The sequence below is a fragment of the Apostichopus japonicus genome, chromosome 6 (assembly GCF_037975245.1).
Source record: "Apostichopus japonicus isolate 1M-3 chromosome 6, ASM3797524v1, whole genome shotgun sequence".
NCBI lineage: Eukaryota > Metazoa > Echinodermata > Holothuroidea > Aspidochirotida > Stichopodidae > Apostichopus > Apostichopus japonicus.
Window position 1 is genome coordinate 13175516 of NC_092566.1, and position 22212 is coordinate 13197727.

The following is a 22212-nucleotide window of genomic DNA, read 5'->3' on the forward strand; positions in this document are numbered from 1 at the left end:
TAGCACCGGGGCTGCACACAATGTCGTTGACGACAGCAGTGTTTTAAGTAATTTGAGTAAATGTTTGAATAATATAAATACCGACCAAAAGTAAAAATATGGTTTAAGTGCAATCTTGTAATTCGCCAAACCCGAACGAAAGTATATAGATACTGCCACCCGTGTTATTTATATAAATCACAGTTTGTGTAGTCTAACATCATAATGTTCGATATTAAATCCATTCACAGAGGTTATACTGAATGAAATGCGATGTATGGCACTCAACCATTCTCCGCACCCCCACCCATTTCCCCACCCACACACCGCTCCTCCTCCTGTCATATTGGTCACCCTTATCCCAGGCTTGTTGGAGGTCAATGAACTATCTCTATAATATGGCATCTATGTTATGAAAAGTTACCAGAGGTCCCGTACATTGATCTTGTCTTTGTTTCTAACATATTAATCCTTAATTCCTGAATTCTAACTAAAATTAGAGTAACCAAGAACGGTGTGATCTTTAATCCACTTTGAGATGATCAAAGATCAGATCATTCAGAGACAAAACAGAAGATTGTTTAAATGACAATCCAATTAAAGATTGTTCTTCTTCTGTATAAGGCGACATAAGGTGTTTCCCATTTTTATTAGCAAAATGAAAATACATGCATGTATAAGATAATGTGTATTGCCGATGATAAAGATTGAAGGACTGGATTTATGACATTGTGTGTCACTTTAGAATCTCTGTGGAATGTACTACTAAACTTGTATCTTGAATTGTAAATGAGGGATATGTAGGGGTGCAATTCATCATAACGATAGACACTTTATGAGTCTATTTATCTGGTAAAATTGACTCTATGGTCATAAAATTCTCTTTCCTCGTACATGGCTGTTTGTTTTATTTCAGAAGAACACATGTTCGATTAAAGTGACTGCGAAGTGTAATGAGATGCCTTTATGAACTCATATTTTTAGGTTAACGATTCATGTGGCTTTGGCGATGCAGCTTTCACATTAAAAACAAAAAAAGGAAAACCTTTCTAGAGGTTAGCCAAGTACTTCTGTGAAAGCCCCTATCTTGGCGAGCCACATATACGATCTGGCTTATGTCAACAATTTTGCTAGAATTCACGTTTAAAGCCACAGTATTATGAGTCATTCTGTTATTTAAACACAACTTATTTCTTTGTTTCTCTTCCTGGATAAGGCACTAAAATCTTCTCTCTCTAATTTTTTTTTTTTTATCTGGTACCGAGATGTAACCCATCTGTCCGTCGGTGACGTTCTGACATATTTATAGCAGAGATTCCTCCTTCTAGATTATATCTGTATCTGGCCCTTATCGCGATGATTCTGTCTTCTAGTCGGAGTCCATATACCCACCCTCTCATCTCTTTTATATTACTGTTAGTACTATTTACCTCAAATGGGAAGAAGTCTCTTTGGCTAAAAGGTACAAGATAAGGAGATGTTTTGAGTCCGTCATCTGTTAAGTGTTCCCATTTATCAGTCCACGTGACTTGGCTGAAGGTTTTGGATGAGTGAGTAATCTTAGTATTCTGCATATTATGTCTGATCAAGTATAATGTCACTGTTTCGAAAACTTTCCATTCGTCTGTGTTTGTAGATTTCTAGATCAGTTTCTGGAGAGACAAATGACATGGTACATTGTGACGTCATTGTGCACCATGCCAGGGATATTGATGTTGAACCTCGAACGAAACTACAAAATAATCTAAATAAAATAGTTTTTTTTAAAGAAAAGTCGCCCAGGAAAGAACCTGGGCACGAAAACCAAACTACCAAAACGACTGATCAGCTATTAACCCCAGTCCCCTTGCATCGGGACTGTGACTGTGTGATCATCTTCGGGTGTGTATCACCATTCCCCTCGAAAGGGAACAGATACTACACATGATATTAGCCAAAAGGCCGAGAAGCGATAAAATAGTTATTCGGATGATAAATACTTTGAGAAACTGGCAAAACAGGACAATCATGGACAAGCATGGTTGCAATTATCAACAGTTTGCTGCTCATTCAAGCAAACACAGGCAGGGTAGATCCTACTTAAGCGACAGAAGGATTGATGTAAGGAGGGACTAAAGTTATGAAACACAAATTCATAATCCATAATAAAAACATTCATTAAGCACACAAACCGTGACAATTGTTCAATGTAATTTGATTTGATTGTTGATTTATTGCCCTGTAATTTGCATATCGTCCCCATGTGACGTTTCATTCTTTCCTTCCCTAAATTTGCATAACAAGCTTCCGCCTTCATCATACCATGGAGCTATCTGTTTATAGCTCTATGATCATACTTAGGGAGAAGTCTGATTTCTACGACAGTACGATACCATTAACTTTTACGCCTTGGAACAATTCGGTGAAATAAAATTTGTGTAAATATTGAAAACTTTATCCATGTTCATCTCGCCATGATGCTGGGGGGGTCGCACGTGATCTTTAATATTATTTGCCCGTGAGACAAGGGTGTCAACACACGGGATAAATTGCTTTCTTCACAGCATGCTGACGTCACGGAAGTGTGTAAGATGCTAAGATTTTATTGTTACGTACGGTTCCGTTCTTTATCATCATAATTCATTACAAAATAACGAGCAGGTTAACTCGGAGCAAAAGTGACATTTATCTCTCACTGACATCAATGAGCAAAAAGCCTTATCTTATGATCTCCGCTTTCAGATGCCTTCAATTAAGCTACATATTGTCATTTATATAAACCAATAAATTAAGTGTCACGGCACGAATCGAGTGCATGTTTAGTATCAGCTCAAATAACGTTTGCCATCTCTGATAGCTTCAGTCTCCTCTAACACGTGGAGACTCGCCGTGTTTATGTTTGATCTGTAATGGTTGCAATAAACTGTCAATTCAGGAGAAGAGAAACATTTGCACCATGTTGTTTGGTGTAATACTACTCTCTCACCAAGCTGTAGGTTTATGTCAGTATTTATAGCAGTTTTCCATGCCTTAAAGCAGCTGTATATGCGCCTTCGTTTAGATTAAACTTTTCAAGCATGAATATTCATCAGTAAATGTATACTGTACGATATTATCCACATATTCGCTACGGTAATATCCATTGGAATTGTTCTTGTGTGTGATGGATGTATGCGAATGACGGTGCATCCTTTCGATCATGGGAACTTATTTTCTTTCGGGTACACCTTCATATATTTGTATCTATCTGTGGCAATGAGCTGATGACGTCACTCATCTACAAATTACGCCGTACACACTTATGTTTTAATATATATTAGAAACATTGTCGTCGTTTTCATCATAAGAAATGATTTTATACTATATATAACTTATGCATAGTAGTGGAGTGCATCGTTGTGGGATATTAGTGGTTGAGCTTAACTAGACAAGCGACAATAAAATACGAACCAAAAGAGACCGAGAGAGACTCAAAGAGCGACCTCGATGTAACGTAATACAGCAATCATCTCTATACCTTACGTGATAGAGATGTTTGTGATGATTAAATCTCCCAAACGACTTAGCAGCTTGATTTCCTGTTCACAATGTACCTCAATGATTGAATTTATGTCAGATGGCTAGATATCATTTCTTTTAGTTTTTCGATTAGTTTCAACTTTGTAAGAATGATCAGTGGATGATATCAACGCCAGATGAATCTTTTGTAGAAACGACTGAACAGCAAGTTTAGCGTATACAACTTGGTGAATTCATGTAGAGATTTATACCTTTAACCATGCTTGTAAATTACAAACATATGCAACTTTAATTGACATTGTCGCACAGCGATACAAATTATAAATGACGAATGGGTTACGCATTTCATATCTTTAATTTATCGATGTAAACCAACTGTTTATTTATTTACATCATTCACAAAACAAAACAAAAATAGGGGGCGGGGTGATGGAAAAGAAGTTAAAATTATATCTGGTAGGCCTGCAGTACAACTCCCAATTTTCAGGTAAATGCTTGAAGTTTTTAAAATGTACATTCTTGTTGGTTCCGACCCTCCAAGTATTTTCCCGACACATTGAAGAGTACATTTGATACTAACGTACGTTAGTGTTTCAGTGGGGAAATATTTGATGAGGTTAGCAGTAACATGATTGTACAAGTTCGAACATGAATATCCATCATTTGACCTATTGGCACATTTGGTGGCAGTACTGATAACTTTGAACTGAGGTTCTGTTGCTATGTCATAGGAACTATACTAAATGTCAGAAATGTTTCGGTGAACCGGATAGCAGTTCCTCACGATTGAAAAAAAGTTTAAATGTCTTAGAATTGAATACCAAAATGTTTAATCTACTACAGAAATTAATTCAAGATTAAGGAGTTTCATCTATCACGTGTGAGTTAGAACAAACACCAAAATGTTTGTATACACTGATTTAGTTTCTTAAAATTGTGCAAAAATCCGTCGCTTGTAGTGTGATTAATTACTTTGGCCACATATTTTTGAACAATTTACTGTTTTTTTTTTTTTTGATAATTTGTTTTAACTAAGCTTTCATATGCTAATGTTGCTTTTCATTAGCAGGTTGGAGGTAACATTCTTGCGCACTGTTAGTTGGATAAGATCGATAGGTTGTATACAGTTGTAGGAACTCTGAAATTGTTTCACGAAAAAACTTGGGTATATTATGTTATGGAAATCATGAAAAATTGACTTTAACTCCCTGTTAAATTATTCTTTATACATCTTGCCGATTTTCCTTCTCCATACGACACATCAATTCCATGTTGCCATTTCCGCGTTCCAAAATAACATGCATGTGAAATTCGTGAAAGTGGATGGCAAGAGATTTAATTTCCCACATCTGGCAAACAAATGGCCAACGTAGCCGAAGTCAGTTGAAAGAAAATCTAACTATTTGGATAAAACTTTACGTTACTGATATGACTGATCTAACAATTCTTTGTTAACCTCAAAAGTTCATTGGCTGAAAGTCGTTAAACCGAAGCCAATGATATAAGACGCGTAGAACAAATACAGTGCAGTATCGTTTTCCATGTAACGTAATCCATAAACCAAACTGCTGATTCAGATGTGTTAACCGCGGACCGTGCCATGATCATGATAAAGCAAACACGCATCAGTTACATTAAGATACGCAAGAAAAACCTATCTATTGTTAGAAACAGCTTAGGCTATTGTTGTACAATCCATGGTTTTGTGTTTTCTTTTATTCGTAAATACCCAGCAAACATATCAGGGAAGATTTTGTCTTCTTGTTCTATCAAGCATACTTTTATTCAAGTTTCCTTTTTGTGTGTGTGAGGGTGTGTGTGTGTGTTTGTGTTCAAATTATATGTCAGAATGTGCAGAAATGCTCTTAGGCTGGCTGTAAAATGGCAGTTGAAGTGTTAACTTGCGTGACCATTATTGGACTTCTAGCATATTTACGGGCAGGCGCGTAGCGAGGAATTTGCCAAGGGAGGGGCGAACCTGTAGGCAAACTCTTAGAGCCGTAGATTCGGCACTGGAAATTATCTAAGCGTACCGCCACCACGTGTTGGCGCGAAGCGTACAAGAACATTTTGGCCGAAAATGCCTCCCAGACCGATGGAAATGGCACTTCCCAGGCCCTGTAAGTTGCATCTAAGCATTTTCCATTTTGAAATTACTAGCGATATCATAAAAACATACAAAAAATTGCTCAAGGGGGGGGGGGAGCGGTCGCCCCCTTTTCCCCCCTCCCTTCGCTACTCGCCTGTTTACGGGTCATACTGATGACCTGGTTTAACTTGGTATCATAAATGTGTTCTACTTTCGTGACTATATATAGTTATTAGTTACGAATGTTCATAATTGAATAAAACGACAAATTCGAATACAGAAACAAAATAAGCATTCTCTAAACGTCAGGGACAAAGAACTATACAGCAGCTCTCTGGTTGCATGTTGAAAACTCAGTTATAAGCGCAATGAATAAAGGAAATACAACTTTATCATTTGCGTTGTAGCTAGTGTACAAGGGCGGTAACTATAACTACATTCTAGATTACACTGTCTGGCTACGAGGAACGTAGGATGATTTCAAATGATGAGACGACAACACTTTGACATCATGTGATGTGAAGTAGACGTATACCCATTCCCACACCCCGAGTCCATTCACACCCCCCCCCCCCCTTCACCATCACCACATGAAAAAGATACCACATGAAATGCCCAAATCTAAATGATCATATTCAGCAGGATCTCCAGTACTGTCATTATTTTTATGTAGCGTCCATTTTGTCGATGTCAATAGCCAAGTTCCTTATCACATAAAAGGCAGAAGACTCTATCCTATGGTTGAGGTCTGCGAAGTAACTTGCTCTCATTGGCCTATATTTTGATTTGAGAAATTAAAGGGAATATGTCCTCAAGTGATCTACTGCCACCCCCCCCCCCTTACCCAGTCCCTGTTGATTTTCGATTTCACCTCCTCCACCCATATGTTTACTAAACCACCAGTTTTGATCTCAAAGTTTTCATCATTAAAATGCATCAATTAATAAGTTTTCTCTCGATCTGTAACTTACCTTAACCTTAGAATGGGGAAAGTTTATCTGCTATATTCCTCAGCAGCAATATCTGACCTCAAAGTTTAAAAGACCGCCTAATTTGAAGTAATTCCATAAATACAAGTCAAATTCGGGTAGAATGTGCCTCTTTTACATGTTTGGACATTTTTGGTCGAGTTTCCTCTGCCTTATTTGAATTAAGAGTCTCCAAGATTTTAATATCCGAATTTAAAGTATCCAATAATGTAGAGGAAGTTCGCTTTCTGAAATTAAAAGTTAGAATTATAGAGGGTGCTCATGGAAGATTTTGTCGGTTTCGTGTTTAGTCGTTGGGACATAAAATTCCAGTTTGATTGGTCCACATTAGTCGCGTAGAATTGACGGTAGGGTTTAGTTTTTATGAAAAGAGATAAGGCACGAACATTAGGGGATGATAAAACAAATCATTCTTTTAAAGGGGTCTTTTTATTTCACTCAAAACTGAAGGCCTATACCATCACAGATGACAAAGAATATGCCGGAAGACAAACGAATTTGTTAAGAATACATTCACTGGAAAACACTGCATTAAATTTACTTCTTCTTGGTCTAAAATTAACTTTAACAAACCAAATACCAATATATTTGAAAACATATTTGATAAATCCTCCCTTATACCATTAAAAATATTTTCGTGTAATGATGTCTTTCAATGCATCAAGAATTCTCTTTAGGACAAAATCCATATGGTAATGTACGGGGGTACATAGAAAAGTTAAAATCATAATTGGTCCTCCCCTGTGTACGTATCCAGAGGTTCCTCTCACCCACCCCCATCCCCACCCCACCCTCACCCCTACCCACAATTTCCAGTTCATTCTTGACCCATGTCTTTACGGACCTGAATTTATCAATGTCTATTATTGTTTAATATTGCATTGCTTAAATTAAAGCATTTTCAAACTGATCACAACATGACATGATTCGTTTGCAGTAAGTTACGTAGAAAAGAACAACAAACTTAGTTTAGACAACGAAATAAGTTCTCCTTTTCGCGTTCCATACTTGGATATTGTTTGTACTTGCGTTCGTACACTTCCATCCGCCCTATTATTGACTGTAGGGTAAAAAGTCTGCACCTTTCAACACAGCTTCTGCGACTCCGTGCAGGGTAAACATGTTCCATGTATGTTATACGCTCATGAATTGAAATTGATACAAGTTAGCCCGAGGGTTGATAATTTTTGTATTTTTCGGTCACCCTTTAATATTCTATTTCCATGAGGTGCAGCCTATCTCCAGACTCTGTCGGTTCATTCTGGCTAATAACCCACGTATGTGTTATGAAGTTATCGAAGGGTTCTTGAACTTGCGATAAGCATGTTTATTAGGGATCTTTGATTAGAAGGGTATCGCGCCACGTTGAGTCACCGAGGTGGGTGGCCTACACTTCACAGCGTCTCAGATCAAGAAATCGAATAACGTGTTGTTTATGATGTACAATCTTATGTCTTGATCCTTGTACATGCTGATACAGATCAAGTTGGAACCTGGAACACTCACATATGATGATTTATAGCTATAAATATCTGACCCACGTGATTCAGCGACACCAGAGGATGAGTGACTTTTGTTATATTACCCTGTGGGTGGTAACCCCCCCTCCACCTTCCCCCACCCTAACCAACCCCTTCTACTCTGTAAATAATCTACTCACTAAAAGGGGACATTTATTATTAAAGTCCATTTCTTTACATGCATTTGCAAAGAACGGAATCAAGTGAATTTGACATCGTCATATGTAGTGAAGGCTGTCCTACTTAGGAAATAAAATGGGTTAATTTGTGGTTCAAGACGGGTAAAGGTGGGGTAATTTGTGGTTGGAAATGAGGCACACTGAAGATTGTGAAGACAGCACGAGAAATGTCAGTCTTGTTGTCGGGTGAGTCAAGTTGAGAGAAAACAAACTATGGCCGATTAATACCGGATGAACATTTCAAACCTGAAAGCAACATTTTGCTTTGCTTAGAATTTTGTTATAATCTTAAGACATCTCAATGGCTCCTCCATTTAGAAATACAAGTTGCTCAGCTCCTGAGGGTCGCACACCCATTTTCGTACGGGGTGGAGGGGGGGGGGGACTAAGATATTATGTGATATTGTCGGCAAAGGAAGGGAACCAAGTGGAGGATGGCCCCTCCCCATTTGTTAATTTTATGTAAAATGGAGAATGCCTAGGAAGAATTTTTTTAAACAAATTTAAAGAATTCGAGTGTGTAGATTGTACCACATAGACGTCTTATATACCTATTTTCTGCAGGTACACTAGAGTTGTTTGTAAATATTCTGCCTTTATTGGGGCTGAGCTAAAGGCCCACCTTCATCCCATATTAGTGTAAGAGGTTCCGCCTCGGGCTCAGCTTAATACAAAACATGATGTATAGCCTATCTCACAATTTATTGTAATATTTTTTTTTATATTATTATTATTATTATTATTATTATTATTATTATTATTATATACAACATTATGTCATCATTCCCTGCTGGTGGCGCCCCCTCTATAGACTAGAAAAATGTTTTCTACATGCACTTTATCTTTCCTTTAACTGTTGATGATTATGATATCATAAGATATCCCAAAATTAAAACCCAAATTGAAACAAACACAACAGCACGCACTTAGGGCATGTGTTTTCACATGAAGTTTGTGAAACAACACTAGTTCAAGGTTATGATTTCTGACACTATTAAGCCAGCTAAAAATGCTCAAGGTAACCCCAAAATATTTTTATTGGAAGTTGGTCACATAAATTATTCAAACATTTGAGGAGGTTCATATATATTATTGAAAAATTCTGCTCCAAAGATTTTAGTTGTAGTTAAGGGCAAAAACGTTTAGTGATATGTGACCATTTTCTTGCTCTCTAGTATATTTTTGCGGCAGCATTGATGACCTTCGGTGACTCGATAATAAACATCTTGTGGGATTGGAGCTTAATTTACGCTTCTTCGCAACAGAATAACGTCTCGTTGACAAAAATAGGAATCAGCGAATTAGTTCTTCTCCAAATGACGAGGCCTTATCAGTAATGTTTACAGGTGACTGCTTGTTTTGTTGTACTAGGACGATCTGGTTTCAATGTTTTCCAACTAACAATCGTAAAGCCTTTAGCCACCACAAAATGGACAAAGAATAGAATAGGCTAGGCATCTAATACATCATTGAAGGGATGATGAACAAAGACCATCAGAACGCCAAATTGTCGCGTTTGTTCATATACTGTTCATCGCAAACAAGTAAAGCAATGAGAAGCTGTGCCAGAACACAATCGTTAATCATAGTTATTTCACAAGTAATTGCTCATTTAGTTCTCCGTTTTCTGCATTGGAATGTTAGCCACTTGATTTGGTCGGTTAGTATTCCAGTTGCCCTCCCTTAATCAAGGGTATAAATTAGGGTAAAAAATGGACAACTTCCGTATTGGTCACAAAGCTATACAGAGTCCACACAGTCACAATGAAATCGGACTAATTCTGAGGTGATAGAACCTGTAGTAAACTTGTAGTAAATCATCATTATGTACAACCAGTGTCTTCTTGCAAGACAGATCAGTCGATGAGATTGTGTCGAGAGAAACTTGCAAACCTAATTTAGCATGATACTAACTGCATTGCTAAATATAATAAGAAAGAAAGATAGTGAAAAAAGACTTTGCTAGCCTCAAGTTATATATAGCGAGAGTGCGAGACCATGGCCAGAATATCGGGATAACTTTATGCACCCATGTTGCCCCTCTCCCTTGTACTCTCAATCTCGAACTGGTGAATATGATATAGAGACATTTTGTAAACCTATACTGCATGTGATTTATTTAAGAAATAAAAGTGTCCCTTATATTGCGTTCTCTGCCGTTCTTTTCAGTTCTGTGTTACCAATTAGAGCAAGTTTAGCCGAGGAAGCTGGACTCGCATACAACATTTGAAATTCTACCAAAAAATAATATGTCTTGCAATATTTGGTTTTATGAGCGATATCAATTCAGTTTATACTTCGAAAACTTTGGAAAACACTTACTTTTCGACATAACTTCTTAAATCTAGTCTAAAGTTTCATTTGATGTATAGTTGTGAAAACGACACACCATTTGTGACATTGCATAATCAGTTTTGCTTGCCATAAAATACCATTATTCGTGAAAATATCCAGCGTAGTGTTCTAATTTGGTCAATTATTGTCCAATCTTGCAATAATCGGTACTTAGTTGGGTAAATTACTGGAAATTCGCAACACCACTCAAAATGAAGCTGTATGCAATGCTAACTGTAAATTGTTGTATAAAGGACGACGGCTTGTTAAGATTCTCTAAGCCGCAAAATTGCCGAGTGTTGTTAGCTGCTGTGGTTTAGATTGTATTTAGAAGTAAGTAGCATGTGAACATCTGCTTGCTTCTATACAATTGCAGTGTGCGGCCGGGGCCTCCAAGGGATTGGCTGGGTGACGCTCCGCTGTAACGCCGCATGACTCTCCCACACCAGTTCGGTAAGCTACAACCATATGGTAAATGTATGAAATATTAATAATCAAGGGGAAAGGCGCGGTGATGTAGTGAAGCTCACATATTAAAATCCACTTTCAAAGAAATTGTTTCATAGTATTGTCCATTTTACGGTACCATAAACACGATTTTCAAGATGACTCGTTCAATTAGATAGATCGGCGGCGGCGATAGCCCTAAAAGAAGTTTTTGCCTCTGGAAGCTAATGCACCTCCGCCCCTGCATCCCTCCCTTAATATCCGCTGACAGACACCGCTTACCTGCATCATATATGGAAATGGGTTGAAAGGAACAGACCAAGTATGAAATTTAATGTACAGTAGGCTTAGTGGACCAGAGAGAAGTGAGAACGTATACGATCAGCTAAAGTTTACTGCACTGACAAACTTATTAATATATAGTAAGTCTATAATCTTCTAAGTCTGCCCTTTCATCGATGCTGTTAGTATTATCACAATACTTAATGGCACTTTTTTATATTTTTATTTAATGGTATTGAAATAGAAAGGAATTACTTGAGCGGCAAAGACAAGCGGATATTTCAAGTGATAAACAGGAGATATTGTAACACTACAAATCTAAGAATCTACAGGATATGCTCTGTTTTCATAACATGTTTCGTTTGATTACTAATACTTGATAACTCGATCAACAGAAGTGAGACAACACACGTCTTAGCTTCCTTTCTTCTTACCAAACGTATCTTTTGCGAGCAACAGCGGGCTTGAAAAGTGCAAATAGACAGTTTCGCATCTATTCTAGGGATATTACTCGTTTATATTCCAGCCAAATCCTGCTTGGGACGGTAGGAAGATCCAGACACGTCTCGGAACAAAGAAATGTGTGAAAAATAATACCCCCCATTGTAGTCCCGCAGCTTATTGTGATTTATGTACGGCTCTAGCGGTATTCTTGAAAACAAGCTCGAGTTTGTTCAATTTAATGCTCGAATACACGCCATAAATTAATGAAAGGTGATTTGCAAAAGGACTTGCGGAAGCGGTCACAGCAAAAACGTCGAGCGACACCGCAACGAGTTCCCTCCTTGGAATTGACAACAAACTAGTGGCCCTCTACACTATTTTAGAGGGGTTTTATTTTAACATTCATATTGACCACAAATATATGACGTTAGAAACAACATTTTGTATCGCCAAATTTTTTTAGTCAAAAAATAAATATACCTAGCGAGCATAAGAGACAGATAAAGTGATATTTTTGAGGTTTCATTTACTAGGTTATAATTTTGGACCAGGGAATAAACTCTACCGCATAGATTGCAGTCCATTCATGAAAATCCAGCACGCCGATATACAGCTGCCGTTGTATTACATCGGGTGATGTGCGAAAGCTAAGTAACTAAACACTGGATTATTTTGTTTCTGTGTTCTCTTTGAATTTTCAGGTTTCCATCTCATTTGACGCAAACAGTGTGGACCTTGACCCAACACGGATGTGAGAAATGGCTCTACGATTCTGGTAGGAAAGCTTTCTTTAACAACTGGCTTGACTACGATTTGGGTAAAAATTGACGGACTGCAAAGTTACCAGCACTCACCAGACGGTGCCTGAGGGGTTTTGTAACGGAAAGCGCAAGTTGTCACTTCGCAACAAGCCACCGTTCACGTTAGAGCTATCCGAAGTTTTATCTCGAGACATGGAAATAACGTTGATCAAGGATATTCGTTTTGCAGTGCATCTGGTATTATACTTTGCGTCCTCTAGGATCAGTTGCGCCCAAGGTTTGTATTATATTGTTATTTTTAATAATCATTTGTTTAACCTTGCGCGAAGTTTTAAGAAACTTGATAGTTCGCCGACATGGCCAACACTAAAAAGCCTCATTGAATTGATGTAGCCATGGGCTACTCTCACGGCGCACACTATGGTAAGTATAGGCAGTCATTACAGTAACTATTGCTTAGGCTAGAATATCTGCTTTGTTAACCAAAATTAGGGTCCATGCCTGCTAAAGTTTTGTCAGATGGGACCTAAATTTAAAGTTAGTTGATAATTATAGTGCAGATAGGATCCAATATGTAAGAGCTGTGTTTACATATTTTCAGGTAGTTAGCTAAGTTAATGAATCTTGCCCGAAGAAAGTTTTGTCGGGAATCGTACTGTTAATGTTTTTTATTGTATTGTCAACTACTAGTACTAACTTGTAAGTTTTACTAATTTTACATTTTACTAAATATCAAGGAGAACCAATAATAAGCTATGCCCTCCATTTTAGATCAACTTTATGAACAAAGTAGTTATTATTAAAGTCACTTAGTGTTCCTATTAAGCCTGGGTTGGGGACCTAGGCCTAGTTCAATTGGTACCCCACTACACTCACAGAGGATGTCACTTGAATCAGTCTATTAATAGTATTATGATGCACTTCTGGCAAAAATTTAATGTACGTGCTGTACTTAAGGAAGGATGGATCAAGTGCCAGGCAACTAGCAAACAATTTAGAAAAACCGTGGCTTCCCTTTTAGACTAGGCTAGGCAAAACTTTTTAGGAAAATCACTCGTTGATAAATTGCTTTTGAGAACGACTCAACATAGATCTTTTTGCAGCAGTTTTTTTGAAAAATATTCCAAATTTACTTAGCTCTGTGGCTCAACTGGCTATGTTAAAACTGAGCAGGTGGAATTTTCATGTATTTCATATATTGGAATTCATACAGGATTTGATTTAAAATTATTTTTTTAAGTCCAAAGTTAGATAGCTCCCTAGCCTGTAGGCTCTGTTGGCTACGTTAGCAGATTTAGCAGATTGCCCTCTCTCAATCTGACATTGACAAGCTTTCCATTGCATGCCGACTGGAGCCGTCTAACCAGCTATGCCGATAAGTTTTCTAGTTGAATTGTATTCTGCAATTGTGTGGAAATTGTAATATTTGTAACTTATATATGATCATGCAAGTGAATTTCAAGTGCATTCCATTCTTATTAATTATGAACTTTACCATAATAGTAAGCTGCCACTATTAGCACACTAGCATCACTTGCAAGGAATTGCTACAATTTCATCTATATTTTCTAATTTGTTAAATATAGATGTGTTGCTATTATTAAGACATTGCAATCACTTCTGTTTCAAAGTAACTCTTAATGTTTATAGAGAGTATTTTGAATCTCAATACTTTTTTCACATTGTTGAAAAAAGTTGTTGCCTCAGATCTGCTTCCACAAGTATAAATGGTAATGTAGGGTTATTTGCCAAAAAAGTACCAGTAACAGTTTGTCAACAACCACTGGAAAGCTATTTTGAGAATCTATCCACCATGGTCACTCATAACAGACTTACAAGGATTCTAATGCTACATCGATTGGGGTGCGACCCAAAAATTGTGTAGCTGGACCGTAAAATTGATCTACAGCTGGAAGAGTTTGCCAATGGAGAGCGATAAAGTTAACTTTATTCACCATCATTTACACATCACAGTTCACGCTAGCTATCCCATATGTTTTGTTGAGCTAATTTTCATGGACGCGAACTTGACTAAAGATTTGCACACAGCTGCTGTTTATGTTTCTACTTTTGCTTGGTATTTGTCTTTAACGAATCATTCCATTGAATTAACTTAGCAAGAATCATTAACATACAACTTACACTTGTAAGTAATATTTTTGTCACTGCATTCCTATGTGACTGTATATATATACATATATTAACATTCAGACAAAAGATTAAATTTGAAAGTTAATTTTTAACCCAGCCAAGGACAAAGTGTGTTACTTCCACAAGATTTTGATAAGTACTGTGCAAGTGTGTGACATTTGTCAGTGTCAAATTTCCAATTGAGTTTTCTGTAATTCAGAGCAGATGTAGACCAACCAATGTAGTAACATTGGGAACCGGTATTATTAGTTTGGAAGTGTACAGGTATAATGAACAACACTGTACTAATGTAACTTTTAAATTTTAATATTAAAGCAGTGATAGCATAATTGCAGAGACTAGTTCACTGATACAATTGCAGCTGAAACAAAACCTCTGATACAAGTTTCAAGGAGACCTTTTAGACATTATGTGCTGTATTACAATGCACAATTTGGCATGAACAAAACATTAGAATAGGGATTACATGTTGCCATGATGTGTCTGCATGATTTATACATCAGGCTAGTAAATTTGTTTGAAAGTCCCACATCCTGGGCTAAAACTGGCTAGTGAGTTGTATACACAAAGCTGCTTGGATTGATTATGCCCATAATAAATATAAATTTGCCAATCCGCCTTTGGGGGATCCAGATTCACTAGTAACATGATTTGCACAGTCTCTTGTTATACACTAATGGATGTTTAAATTGAACAGTGTTGTTTTAAGAGTTGCTAAAATAAGGAATCTTTAAAGCAATCGTTGAAAATTTCACCCAAATATATCGCAACAGTACCTATAGATGCGACTAACCATAAATGTAAATGTTTGGAATAAATGTTTTTTCTTTTTTTTCTAGGGTTTGTTTGAATGATTCAGAGAAACTTTTTCAGGTTATCCCACCTAAAGGAACTTTTCCTGAAGTCCTAAATGATACATCTCATTTGCAGGTTTAACTACAGGAAATAACTTCACATATGTAATTGTATATCAGCTTGAGGTTTTAGCACATGTCTTCCCAGATGCAAAAAAAAAATTCCCAACTAATTAAAGCGAGTCTAACATATGCTATACGATCAAACTGTTTCTGTTAAGTACATTGAAGGTGAAAACTTTAAGGCACTTTTATGGATTTTTTTTCTGTGAATTTTCGATAATTTTGAATTTGTGAAAAATAATACTTAAATAAATAAAAGAGGGACTTTGTATTTTAGAATGAAGTGACATGATTATCTTATTAAGTACTAATTAATGTTCATTTAATGAAGAAATCAAGAAGTGTGTACAGTTGTTAAATTTCCACCTTAACTCAAATACTCAGAACGTTTGGCAAGATTGCTCTAAGTGGTTGACCAAGTGCAAACAGTTGCTCAACAGCTGGGCAATGTTTTTAATGGAAACTTTACAAGACCAAGTTAGTAATTAAAGAAACACTCATTTATGTTTGTCTCCCAACTGCGCCGTTTCTCGAAGCAAATTCAGTTTTCATCAAATCCTCAGCAGACTTGAAAGGGTTATTTGTACATTCATGGCCAGTAGAACAACATGTGTAGCCCTTGGTAAATTAACTTCCCGAAGTAAATTTATGGTGAACAGATCATCATTGTATGTCTGTCCAACCACATATGTTGTGTTAATGTTGCCATGTGTTATCGTAAAGATGTAACCTTCAAGAGTAATAATACAAATTCTTACATTTTGAAAATGAAAAACACTTGTTTGCAAGCGTTAAGTAAGAGATATTTTCTTTTAGACTTCCCTGAAACAGGAAGTTCCCCAACCAGGCTCATGTGTTTCTCCAACCGTGGAGCTACAGTGAATATTTATCCCACATGGGCTGCCTCTGGCCACAGAGTTGTTTTATATTCCTTGAATGACCATTTAACTATTTTCACATGTCCTAGATCAGAATCGCCCAATGTTACCTTTACTCCTTTAAGCAAATAAACACAGCGTGAATCTTAGTCCTGGGGGACTTAGGCCTCTACCTCTGTGAGATGTAAGAAACTAGTGGATGTAAAATCTGACCTGGGTTTGCACTTTTGTTCCTCTGTGTGATAGAATTTACAGAGACTTGTTAGAAGTAATTAGTATAGGTTGAAAAAGATGAAGCAAAGCAACAGACAATTTCATAGTTCACAGATTAAAATATGAAAATCAATTACTTTTTGCCTTGGTTACAGCAAATATGTAAATTGATCTGTGATGATACAGTGGGTATAGTGTTTACGAGACACTTGTGTAGTTTCGAAAGTTGTGTGACTAACAGTAACAGTACTATATCATAGATCAGGGAGGTGTGACAATTATTCAGCTTGGTAATTAATCCTTTCTAGTATACATGTTATGTGCGATTGGTACATTCTGAATACAAGAAGTGCCTGTGTTGCTAAATAGTACTTTTTTGACAAGATTTGGAAGGTAAATTCATGTTTTGTAATTTTGTAAAACTACCCAGACAGGGATTTTTGGTTCCTTGCTTTTTGCAAAGCAAGGAACCTATGCATTCAACTTGGCGTGTGTGTGTGTGTGTGTGTGTATGTGACGCTTGGCTTGTGTACACGATATCTCAATAAGGAAAAGATGTATCATGATCAAATTTGGTGGGTGGATAGCACATAGTAAGAGGAAGATCCCTATTGTTTTTGGTGCCCACAAAGGTCACCAAAGGTCAGTTGTGGTCCAAAAACCCAAAATATTAAAACTGCAATAACTCCCGGTGCCAATGTGTGACAAGGTTTATATTTTGGGACAAGTTGTGAACTGGTTAGGGGAACATTTTGAAATTTAACGGTAATGTGATCGAAGGTCAACAAAGGTCAATTAATGATAAAAAACTAGTATTTTTGCGATAACTTGAGAACAAAATGTCCGTTAGGGCTGGAAGTTGCTTCAATGTAATCCAATTGTCGACTCGCATCTGGGTGACCCTTGACCTCAATTTGACCTCTGGTGACCTTTACGTGTTTTGGGGGATTTTTACAGTTTTGATGCTATTTTCAGATGTCAAAGGTACCTTCTGATCATAAATGTCAATAGGTTGACCCCGTGTGACCTTTATGTGCGAAGTTATACGAGGTCAAAGTTATTTTTCAGACATTTAAATGCAATAACTCCCACTTCCAAGGTGTGAAATGGTTGATATTTTTGGACAAGTTGCAAATGGTATAGGGGAATATTTTCAAACTTAACGGTCATGTGATCCGAGGTCACCAAAGGTCAATTAAAGTTAAAAAACTAGTATTTTTGGGGGAGAAAATGGGCAAAGAAAAAATGTTTGAATTTGTATAGTTTGATGCTCTATTTAGGTCTCATCGATCAAAAATGTCAAAAAGTTGACCCAAGGTGACCTTTGTATGTTAAGTTATATGAGGTCAAAGTTAATTTTCAGACATTTAGTGTAATAACTCCCAGTGCCAAGGTATTACACGGTTGATATTTTGGGACAAGTTGCAAATGGTATAGGGGAATATTTTCAAACTTAACGGTCATGTGATCCGAGGTCACCAAAGGTCAATTAATGATAAAAAACTAGTATTTTTGCAATAACTTGAGAACGAAATGTCCGTTAGGGTTGGGAGTTGCTTCAATGTTATCCAATTGTCGACTCGCATCTGGGTGACCCTTGACCTCAATTTGACCTCTGGTGACCTTTACGTGTTTTGGGGGATTTTTACAGTTTTGATGCCATTTTCAGATGTCAAAGGTACCTTCTGATCATAAATGTCAATAGGTTGACCCCGTGTGACCTTTATGTGCGAAGTTATACGAGGTCAAAGTTATTTTTCAGACATTTAATGCAATAACTCCCACTTCCAAGGTGTGACATGGTTGATATTATTGGACAAGTTGCAAATGGTATAGGGGAATATTTTCAAACTTAACGGTCATGTGATCCGAGGTCACCAAAGGTTAATTAAAGTTAAAAAACTAGTATTTTGGGGGGAGAAAATGGGCAAAGAAAAAATGTTTGAATTTGTATAGTTTGATGCTCTATTTAGGTCTCATCGATCAAAAATGTCAAAAAGTTGACCCAAGGTGACCTTTGTATGTTAAGTCATATGAGGTCAAAGTTAATTTTCAGACATTTAGTGTAATAACTCCCAGTGCCAAGGTATTACACGGTTGATATTTTGGGACAAGTTGCAAATGGTATAGGGGAATATTTTCAAACTTAACGGTCATGTGATCCGAGGTCACCAAAGGTCAATTAATGATAAAAAACTAGTATTTTTGCAATAACTTGAGAACAAATTGTCCGTTAGGGTTGGGAGTTGCTTCAATGTAATCCAGTTGTCGACCCGCAACTAGGTGACCCTTGACCTAAATTTGACCTCTGGTGACCTTTTCGTGTTTTGTGGATTTTTACAGTTTCGATGCTCATTTCCGATGTTAAAGGTACCTTCTGATCATAAATGTCAATGGGTTGACAATGGGGTGCGAAGTTATACGAGGTCAAAGTTAATTTTCAGACATTTAGTTGACCCCTGTGTGACCTTCGTTTGCGAAGTTATACGAGGTCAAAGTTAATTTTCAAACATTTAATGCAATAACTCCCAGTGCCAAGGTGTGACAAGGTTGATACTTGATATTTTTGGACAAGTTGTAAATGATATAGGGGAATATTTTCAAACTTAGCGGTCATGTAATCCAAGGTCACCAAAGGTCAGCTAATGTTAAAAAACTAGTATTTTGGGTGGAGAAAATGGGCAAAAAAAAAATGTTTGAATTTTTACAGTTTTGATGCTCTATTTAGGTCTAACCGATCAAAAATGTCAAATGGATGACCTCCCGGTGACCTTTCTGTGTGAAGTTATGTATACAAGTTCAAAGTTAATTTTTAGACATTTAATGCACATAAATCCCAATGCCAAGGTGTGACACGGTTGATATTTTGGGACAAGTTGGGAATGGGGTGGTGGAACATTGTCAAACTTAAAGGTCATGTCATCTGAGGTCACCAATGTTATCATATCTGTTGACCCGCTTGTACGGACCTTATAGTTCTTACATTTTCGACGCCATATTTAGATCTCAAAAGTGCCTTTTGATAAAAAATCTGATCACATTTTGTGATCACAAAAGTGTTGGCTATAGTGTTGGTTACTTTATGGGTACATGTAGGACCACAATTCTTGGACTATTTGAGCCCAATCTTGCTTGATAATATTATGTGTATTGTCATGTACCCCAAGCAAGGAACCACAGTGCCATTGGGCTCTTGTTAGAAGTACTTTATAACAGAAGTTACAAAGTTTTGACAAGGAACAATACATGCAGTATTGTACATGCATTCATTGGGATTTTTCAATTAATATGTCATGAAATACACTGGTAAAATTATTATTACAACATCGATAAACTTGGTTGTTCCAGGAGAAATTTAAATATCTTTCTAACTAGTTTGACTAAACCCTGTCAAGCTGTTTGCAAAATATGGTATTCAATCGATCGTTTGATATTAAGAACCCTCCTATATTCTCTATTTCAAAGTAAAGATAAGTGAGTTCTGTACAATTCACAAAACTTTTTCAAACTTTTTGTCAACGTTTTATCATCCAGACCTATTTGCAAAAGTCAAAGATCTACAAATCACACGGTCCACGCCGTGGGTTAAATTGGTTATTCACACATGAAATTTTCAGACTTTTGAACATGCATCCTTGTTGTGATGTTTTGATAATTCAAGTCTTTAACGACATGAAAATATGAATATCAAATCAACAAGCTGCCTCAAGCGTCCGTTGGTGATTTTCCCATTTCAACAGTGGTAATGCTGAAAATCTTGCCATATTTATACCTTGATGGTTGTTTTACGCAATTGAAGCTACGAGTCAGTTCTTCTTATACTGATTTGCTGATCATTATTTTGTCACCCGGACAATTTTTTTGATAAATATTAAATCTGATGTAAAAGCGATTTAGCGAATTTCAAAGTTTCAATGTGACTGTCATGATGTGTGTGTCATATAGTCATGTGATTTTGGTATCAAAAAAGCATCTGAAGAATTGATCAAAATCAACTGTTGAATGTTACATTAATGTGAACAGCATTGCTAGCTCTCCAGCAGATGAAAGCGAGTCATTGCGTTAGACTGTCTTGAGGTTCTTAAATTTGTCGAAACTGTTCAATTGTCAAAAGAACTTTCTATAAACTTAAAGACCTTGTTCAAGATCCCCGAACACTCATATTATTTTGCTGTTTGTTTATATAGAGAAAGTGATGGTAGTAGAAACTGTAAAGATCAAAGCAAGCCCTCCTCATAGATGCCATCGGTGTTGTTGTTCTAGTTCAGTTTTAATTATAGGGTTTTGTCTCCGAGGAACTGAAGCTATCTTGAAGTCTGCTGGCATCTACAATTCACAGATAGGGTTTAATGGCATTCAGTCGAGATATTGAGATGGCTTGTAGACTTCCACATCAATTAATGTCCTTGGTGTGCTAACTGAAATGAGACTAGTCAAACTATTTTATCTCCTCTGTGATATGATTGCTATTCTTTGTTTGTGATATGGAAACAAGCTGTGTTAGTTGGCGATCTCTGGGCATTTCAAGAATCTTGCTTTTGTGGTTGGGGTCATTAACAGCTTTTATCCTCTTATCCATGTGATTAGGGATTGATGATAAACAGATGATGCTAGCCTCAGTGTTATGTGTGAAGTTCTAAGTGTGACTACTAGTGTCAAGATACTTGGCAAGTTGGAAACTCAAACTAAATCTAAAGCAAACTGAATTTGTATTCATGGCAATATGTTGAAAACTAATAGTTTTAGATGCAGTAATGCTTTATCACATACGCTAAGAATTTTAATGTTAGGGTACATTACTTCACTCTTGGGAAAGTGGGTTAATGTGGAATTAATTGTTATTGCCAGGGACTAAGGAATGTTTGTACATTTATATTACATACCATGCTGGACCAAGCACGGTGTACATTAAACATCTAACTCAGCATAAACATTAGGATTAATTTGTGACTTGATGTAAGTACAGTGTAGGGTTATTTATTTGAAAAAAGTTGACACAGAAAATTTAAAGAAACATTTGAGTAATTACAGGTTAGTTACTCTTAATTACCCACTGAAAATGTCAATGAGTTGAGTAACATAGGAAGTAGGAAATAAGAAAGTCACAGCAGTTTAGTTTTAATGTTTCTTTAGAGCATTATCAGTTATCATCCTAGTTATCCTTAATGGGTAGGTAATGCCAATCTTCCACACAATTCTTTGTGCAAGAAGGTTTGGCTATCTACATTTGCTATAAAACAGGGCCCTGTTTACTCAAAAAAAAAAAAAAATCTGAAGGTTACTGAACATCTGTTTTGAGATTAAGGGCAGCAAAACTAGGCAGTATAATAATATCCATGTGATTATGTTTTGCAGGAGATGATGTAAGCAAACAAGTAAGCATAATCTATCATTAGTGTTAATGAGCATTGGCCTTGGGGATATTGTTGTGATGGTTCAAAACTGTGGGTAAAAAGCAAAAACTCAAAATAAGTTTGTTTTGAATCAGATGTCATTTCCTGGGAAATAAAACAACACAAAATTGCGAAGGG

General features: G+C 36.8%; 1 protein-coding gene and 1 pseudogene across 1 annotated transcript in view; one reads left to right on the forward strand and one right to left on the reverse strand.

The window, feature by feature from the left end:
• The window catches only part of LOC139969035 (netrin receptor UNC5B-b-like), a 147968-nt gene that overhangs the window by 70791 nt on the left and 54965 nt on the right, over positions 1-22212 (forward strand). The window contains exon 3 of the mRNA XM_071973743.1: positions 12463-12799. Coding sequence (XP_071829844.1) covers positions 12715-12799 — 85 coding nt within the window. The 5' untranslated portion in view covers positions 12463-12714. The remainder of the gene's footprint in view (positions 1-12462; positions 12800-22212) is intronic.
• On the reverse strand, positions 1714-1932 carry LOC139969304 (U2 spliceosomal RNA; annotated as a pseudogene).